The following is an 8,312-nucleotide window of genomic DNA, read 5'->3' as shown; positions in this document are numbered from 1 at the left end:
AAGGGATAAATTACTTTTCATATCAATGATTAAATATACAAATGTATGCTTGATTCACGAACATATGATTGCATGCAGAATGCCTGAATACATATATAGACTTTAGAATCTGTCTACTGTGAGGATACCATTCAATATTCAAATCTCTAAATGACAATGCTTCAACAGCCTAAGAATTATTTTTTTCTGCTTTCTTTCTGGGATTGGGTCAGTGCTCTGTGTTCTGGGAGAGTGGGTTTTCTGAGGGCACTCCTCCTTGCTCGGTCCCTATTTTTAGGGTTCTCAGTAAACTCTGGGGAGACAGCCTAAAATCCATGGATGGCCACTAGGGGTATAACACGTATCTAATCCAGTCATCTAGGCGATTTACATCACTGGATGTGGGAGAAGCCACCATGATTGTGGACAACCACAGAAGGACTAAGACATATGTGTGCTAAACTTCTATGGCAGGTGGCTTCTCAGAATAAGGCATGTTGTAACTTTATAGGGTAACCAAAGTCAGTGGACATATATTTGTCCTTCAGGCAAAATGGATACTTGTCCCAGAGGGTAATTTCATTCTGATCCATCTTGAGTGGAATACCTGGGGAAGATTTGGGTGTCTGTATGACAAAATGACTGAAGGTGGTGGTCGGAAGTCCAGGAGGACTCTTGACAAGGTCAGAAACTAGAGTGGCTAGAGATCAGTGAAGACCAGGACACAGAAAGGGATGGGGCCAAAGTCCATCTGAGAGACCAGACAGAGAAAAAACTACAGCAATCAGCTGAATACGGAATTCAGAGAACGATAAAGTAGAGAGATTCAGAGAAGGCTCTAGTGAGACCTGGGTAGAAACGATTTTATACAAGTGTTTAAAATCAATTAGAAAAGTCTCTCATTTAATACATGTTCTACATTTTTCTTACCCAAACTGAAAATAGCCCATTTAAATAGAGCAATTGGTTTTATTTGATGGCTATGGTGCATTATTTCAACAATGATCTATCTCATTTTTAAACAGCATAAATGAATTAAAGATGGTACTGTTTTCAGTGATTTTCGTGAACTACTCCCATAGGAAGGAAGCCAGGCTCCTCAGACCCCAGCCCGTACCCAAGTTCCTAAACCTTCCTGGCAGCAGCATGCCCGCATTAAATATCATTAGGCAACGTAGGGAGTGTTAGCCCTGCAAAATCAGCCTTGTAATGGGGAACGAGCTAGACAGAGAAATAAACTCTCCATTTGTGATCCAAAAATAGCACAGACCAGACTCTGGGCTAAGGTAGGTCTCGTGCTTCATGGTAGGTAACCTAAACAATCATAAGACCTCTTGGTCATGGATTTTATGACACAGGCAGGCAATAGCAAACGCCATGTGTAATTGGAGTGGCTGCAGTAAGAGAACTCAGCTTAGCAGCTGTAAAAACAACAAAGAATAAAGGAAAATTTCCTGTTAGCTTTTCTTTGCTTGCTTTACTATACATAGAGAGATGATTAGCATGCTTGTAAAATGTTTTGTTTACTGGAAACCTATACAATAAAGTGTGTATCGCACATTATAAATACATACCATACATACATATGTATACAAATAAATACATTTCTATGTGTGTGTGTTGGGGGGGGAAGCTGTATGTACAGAGTCTTTCTGACATAACTTGTAAGCAACAATGTTGATCAGTGTTAACACTGTTTATCTCTGGGGAATGGGACTCAGGCCACTATAGGAGCACAGAGGAAACCTTGACCTTGCCCGTGATTCTCATCTGTGCTATTAGAACTTTTTTTTCCTATAAAAAGCATATTCTACCTTTATGATTAAAAAATCTATATATTTGAAATAAAATTGACATGTTAAAAAAAATAAAACATTATTATAAAACCTGGATATTATGAGACGTCCAGGAAATGAATGTCAGAAATCCTTTAGGCAAAGAAACTATTACAAGGTCCAAATGCAGACTGCTTGTATCTCCCAATGCCAACACATCCGCTTACGTGCTAAGGCCAGCCACCATGATGGGCGAGGGAGCCAGGGACTGTGTGGGGGCTTTCTATCAGCAGTCACCAACATCATGGTCATGCAGTTGCCAGCTAATTTCTCTTCTTCAGAAGTTGCATCGGTTTTAGGTGATAGACTCCATAAAGGTAACCAGAACTCTCAAAGTGAAATTTGTGGCCGCGGTGTTTATTTCCTTCTTGGCTTCTTTTGCTGTTGCTGTTGTTTGTTTTTGTTTTCTATCAGTCCCTGAATGTGATAAAGCACAGCTTCACTGGGGGAAGCTGGGTTCTAAACCAGGTTCTATTCCATTAAATGTGTACTTTCGGAATATGTGGTTCTGAAAATAATGACCTGAAGGTTCTCTCCTGTTGTCTTGAAGTAACTTTCCATTTCTCACACTCCTCCCTATCAACCGAAATCCACAAATGGAAGCCCCAAGCAGAAAGCATCTGCCCACGAAGGGCTCTTCAGAGCCAAGCACAGAGGACAATGGGCAGCTAAGCCAGCCACGCGCCAGCCCTGTCCTGAGAGGGTTTGTGGAAAATGGTATTCCTGTAAGTATACAGTTTTATGTCCTTTAAATGTTTGTGGGTTTCCAGATATAGACCAGGGCCAGACCACTGGTTTCTGCCCTTTCTGATGGCCCACTAAAGGGGATACTATATGCTCGAGCTGAGCTGGAAACTCCTGGAGCATATGGCCCCAGCTCCTTCTGAAGGCCAGGACTTTAAGAAATGCTACAGAAGGTAGGTTTAATATTGAATCCATTAACTATGTATCTGTTCTGTTCATTTTTGATGTTCTTTTGTTGGAAAACCCAAGTCCCGAGGGTCTTTGCTTTTTCAAAAAGATATTTGCCTTGGCTGTACATAGTTTCCCATCCATAATGCAGAACTCTTTTGTGGGGGGGGAGCTTGGAGTGATTTCCAAATGCATAAGAACCCCTACAGTAGTCATTACTTTATCTATTTCATACCAGGAATTTACTGTGACTTCAGATGGACCTATTTAAACTGGCCTGTAGCCATCTATACCATAAATTCTCTCTGGGCTGCTTTGAAACATCACAAAGAAATAGGAGATGGTAGCTGGTGAAAACAGTCCTTCATCCCAGAGATGGGATCTGGGTAAGCAACTGTGTGGCCAACTATTTGGCTCAATCTAGGGAAGGGAAGGCACCATTCAAAGCCAGATTCTGGTGTGTTTCAAGGACTATATTTCTGTCATCACCACCTCTCTTTGACATTCCTACCAACTGAAAAACTCCCAGATGAAGCCCAGGGATTAAATTCTCCTGGAGCCTATTTTTTTTCCAGTTTCTGGAGACAATCTACTGCCATCCTCCTCACCTCAGCATAAAGCCCAACAGATAATTCCATCGCGAACATTGATAGATGGAAATAGATGGCTCATACCCAACCTATGCTTCCACAGCTAGAAATGACACCAATAATTTGATTTTGAAACAGCTAAAGAGATCCTTTACCCCCATCCCCAGAGAAGCTATTTCTCCTTAATACAGTTTTCCTATGTGTCCTCTCAAAATGATATGTGACCAAAACGCGATTCAGGTAAGCAATGCGTCACCTCTGGACCTTTAAAGTGAATGTGGAAACACAATCATTTATATGTTCACATGCAGAGACGCTAGGAAAGCACTTTGCTTATGTCTAAGAACAAAATGGAAGAAAGCTCAGAAGACATCAGTTTTAGTCTGAAACAACCCTGGATCACCCACTTTCATTTCTGACTTCTGCCCAAGTCAAGTAGACATGTTCACTGAAAGTTAGGAGCCCTTTCCTCCTGCTCTAGTAGTTATCACAGAGTCTCTACTAGAGGGACCAGTAAGTACAAAGTGATCTACGGTGGGATTCAAAGTTGTACTTCCAACGCCAGAAGACACATTTCTGGTTAGGGTTCCCACAGTGGGTTTCTACTAAGAATTTCCTGGTAGGGGGAAACAGAGAAAAGAATAAATTAGACTACCCCATATGTAAGAAATGGGGTTGCAGCGCCATCAGGCATGACCTTGGGACCTGACAAGTAAAAGGGGAAGCGTCCATCGGGAAGACCCAGCCATCCTGGAAATCCGGCAGTGGAACTCATAAAACAAGGCTTTGTCCTTGGGATAAGGCTTACTCGGGGTAATGAAAACCAAACACTTAGAAGGAAAACCTAAAACGGGACCCCTCTCACCACTACACCCAAGAGTCTCTACTTATTTGCCTCCGTGCAACATGCCAGTGACTGTGTTCTCGCTTAAGTGAGTTATTTTGACATATGTTGCTACTTTTGCATTGGCTGTTTTATTTCAAGTCAATTAGCCTGCTTTCTATTATCACTCGAGAAAGTCTAGAAGCAAATGCTGTCACAGTGCTCCATTTCCTGTAACCACAGTCCCCACACATGGTTTTCTGCTCAGCAACTTCAACAGCACTTAAAATCCAGTGATTCTGCCAAACCAGCCGTGGGCCTTCATTTAATCCTTTGCTCGTCTCTATCACAGCAAAAGGCAAAGATGGCTACACGTAGGCAGTATGGGGTTGTGCAAACAGCCCAAGCTGAACCAGTCCTTCGTGGCAATCAGCAACATCCCCGCAGCCAGGGCCGGCCCCCGGGCTCCCTCCCATGCCACCTCGCCATACCTTAGAGATACAGCACACACGAAGACATTATCCATGTGGCACGTCCCAGCTCCTACAGAATGACAAGGGACGAGGGAGGGAGGGGAGACATGCAAAGAATCACTAATAGTCTTGGTATATTTCGTCTTGGAAATGGGAGCAGCTTTACAGTTGCATTTTTGTAGGACATCCAGAGGGCTTTCAGAGACCTCCAGAGTGTCTTGTGGTCTTCAGAGACTGAGTGTAAAGACAGCAGATCGTATTTTTTTTTTTTTTTTTTGGAATGGTGGCTAGTTGCAGTAGAATTGTGTAGTACGGAGGAATCGTGAATGCATGGCGGAGGAGGGAGCAGTGCCATTTGTATGAACATCCTGTGAATCTCGAAAATAAATTATACAGGTGAACACAGCAGCTCATGCTACTTGCTGGAAGCAATAAGGATCAAATTTTGTGGAATGTGTATTCCACAAATCTCCAGGTATCCTGCCTCTTCCTCAGTGGGCTATCATGTTCTGTTGCATGTCTGGTAGCCCTTAACAACTGGTGGCATGGTCTCAGCTAGATTCTTGCAGAGAAAGACATATTTGTGGATTCCAACAGCTTCTTCCAGGGGAGCTGCCCAATTGCCGGGAGGGCACAGGTGATACACTTGCTCAGGTTCTCTTTGCGATCTACCAGGGTCAAACAGCAGTTTCCAGGTCCTCATGGCCAATGATCTTATAGTTCTGGCGGCTTTCTAGGTAAGCAGCCAAATCTGGGTCTCCAGCCTGCTGGGCTCTGTCTTGAGGTGTCTTACCCTAAAGGTGACAATGGGAAGGAAAGAGACATAAATACTTGCAATGAGATTTTTTTTTTTTTTTAAATCAAAGAGGTGTTCAAAGTTCACTCACTAAAGGATTTTTCCATGCTTATGGTTTTAGAGTTGACAAGACACTTTCAAATCTATTGCCACATTAAACACATGAGGTAGGTAAGTTCGAGAGAAAGGCAAGATCACTTGACAGGTGGGGCTTACAGCTGAGGAAAGTGGGGTTGAGAGAAACTGAGTCCACAGCAGGAAATGGTGTGGCACCCTGAGTCTGGGAACCCCAATTCTTTCTGGGAGAAGGGCAAGAGAAATCACTGAACAGAAAAGTAGGAAGTAGGCATTTGGACTTCTGACGCCAGACGCTTCCATGATGCTAAACCCTGGGAAGCAGCAAGCAGACAATGAGAGGACCAGATCCTTGTAAATGATCTAAAAAGGTTTCTTTGCTGGTTTCAAAGTCTTCAGTTAAGTTTTTCCAATTCAGAATATCTCATCTCTCCAAAAAGAGAGTCAATTTTGGACTATAAAAGTGATAAATATTGATTAAATAAACTTGGAAAAGCACAAAATTTTGAGGAAGAAAATAAAAATCACCATTAATTCCTATACTACACTAAGATAATTAACCGCCGTTAACCTTCCACAGAGTAGCCAATTTGTCTTTTTCTATGGCTCTACACAGAAAATTTTTATAAACAGAAAACCATACTATGGGATACCTGGGTGGCTCAATCAGTTAAACATCTGTCTCTTGATTTCAGCTCAGGTCATGATCTCAGAGCTCTGAGATCAAGCCCCATGTTGGTCTCCGTGCTGAGTGCAGAGTCTGCTTAAGATTCTCTCTTTTCTTCTCCCTCCACCCCTCCCCCCTTGCACTTTTTCTCTCAAAAAAAAAAAAAAAGTTAAAAAAAAACCCATACTCTGTTTACATCCTATTATATAACACACTTTTTTCCCACTTTATTAAGTGGATTTGATATATTTATCAAAAATTTATGTCATGCAATGTTCTTCTACATCATCTTAAAAGATTGTATCATTTCTTGCAGCCTACTCTAAAGCCGTATGTATATTTATATACACACACATGATATATCTCGAAGGAGGTCAATAGATAGAATTCAGTAGTAGAAGGAAGGAAGGTCTCCATTCTTTTGCATGCATAAAGATATTACCGAACACTCCCTGAGTCTTCTAATTTTTGTTCAGTGATATGGCTTTATCTATTTAAAAAGTGATATTAAATTCAAAAAGATGGAGGCATGGTCATTGTACCAAAGAAACAGCTCCATGTATAAGTGCACACGAGTATTACAAAAATTACTGCAGGCTTCTCAGCCTCCATCTGAGTCACTCCAATGGCGAGTGTCAAGCTCAATTAAGCCTGTTCCCTGTGGCTTACAAGGGTAAGTGGGTAGAGGATAAAAGGAAAGTAACAGTGGCTCTGGATTCTTTCTAAAATTTTACTTATTTATCTGGGATTTAATATTGAACTGCTAGCTTAAAGTTCCTACAGGAAGTTTTTACATCTTGCTTACAGTATTAATAGACTATCTAGTCTTCAATATTAATGAAGTTGGAATTACTAGCTCCCAAGTATTCAGAGAGGTGAACCGAGGTGGCCCTTGAGTTGGTTTTTAAAGGAGCTATTCCGCATCAAGGAAAATTCTTAAGACATTGCTTCTCTCCAAAAAAGAAAAAAAAAATCTAGGAAAAGATCCAGTCATAATTATCATGTTCTGCTTAACTTAGCATAAAATTACAAAATGGAAAAATTAACAGATCTCCCGAAAGGATGAAGCGTAGACTATTTCATATGGTAAGACTTCTAGAACACAACGTTGGGAGACAAAAGCATTCTACAATAGCATGAAAAAACAGTAGGACTTCACTGACTTAAAAAAAAAAAAATGAGAGAGAAAAACAGGCATACCTACATGTGAAGAGAGATCATTAAAATGTTAATAGTATATAGGTCATAGAGTGTGAGATTTCTCATGATTTTAATCTTTTTTAGATATTCTTTGCATTGCTAGAGTTTTCTATATAAGAATGCACTATATTCATAATCATAAAAATAAGGAAGCGGTGTTTTGGAAAAAAGCACACACACACTCAACAAAAGAGAACACAATCTCAAGGAATGTGGAGCCCATTTATCTGATTCAGAAACTTAGAAAGATAAACAAGACGAGTCTGCTCCGGGGCCTGGTGTCCTGCCCAGTCTTTTGTCTCTTTCCCAGTGCTCCTCTTTTCCTTTGATTTCCTGAGGTAAGAGCAGTCCTTTGCATGGTGAAGTAGACAACTGCCACCCTGTGCGGGGAGTTGGCCCAGCCAAGCCAAACCTCCCTGAAACCGAGGCCTCCCCAATCCTGCCTAGAGGGTTGGTGTTTCTCCATCGGGTTACACGAAGAAGAGTTTAAGCGCAAATATCATCTGGGAAGAATATCCCACGGAGCCCTTAGCTGCTCCTCGGTTTCAAATGACCCTACGCCCACTTAGCTAACCAGACAGGTAACAGACACAGCTTAGCATGTCCGACAGCCCTAGCGAGGAACCCAGGCAGCCAGGGACCTCCCTTGGAGAGCAGGGATCTGGTGGCTGCGGGGAGCGTGGAGAATCAGGCAGTGCTGCTGGCTCAGAACTGGGTTAGAAGGAAAAGAGGTCCACGCGGGAGACAAAGTTATTTTATGGCGCTCACTGCAGTTGTAGGACACCCCGGGGGAAAATGGACCAAAGCAGGTGCTCGTCACTTCAAGAGGTCTCGTGGGGCTCAAGTCCTATAAGGAACAGGTCTGTGTTCCTCGGCTACATTCATCGGCTCCAAACTTAGGTTATACACTGCCTTAGCTTAATGAAACCCTCATCTTTATGTTAAAATTCTTCTCTGCAACT

General features: G+C 42.0%; 1 protein-coding gene across 4 annotated transcripts in view; it reads right to left on the bottom strand.

The window, feature by feature from the left end:
- Nucleotides 1-828: 828 nt before the first annotated feature.
- DGKI (diacylglycerol kinase iota) overlaps nucleotides 829-8,312 on the bottom strand; it is a gene marked incomplete at its 5' end in the record, with an annotated part of 437,574 nt that continues 430,090 nt past the window's right edge. For all 4 annotated transcript variants that reach the window (XM_082693877.1, XM_082693879.1, XM_082693878.1 and 1 more), the window contains one exon: nucleotides 829-5,406. In XM_082693877.1, the coding sequence (XP_082550003.1) occupies nucleotides 5,290-5,406 (117 nt within the window). In that variant the 3' untranslated portion in view covers nucleotides 829-5,289. The remainder of the gene's footprint in view (nucleotides 5,407-8,312) is intronic.

The sequence above is a fragment of the Mustela nivalis genome, assembly GCF_964662115.1.
Source record: "Mustela nivalis genome assembly, chromosome: 12".
Classification (NCBI taxonomy): domain Eukaryota; kingdom Metazoa; phylum Chordata; class Mammalia; order Carnivora; family Mustelidae; genus Mustela; species Mustela nivalis.
This window is presented reverse-complemented; position numbering and strand designations above follow the sequence as displayed.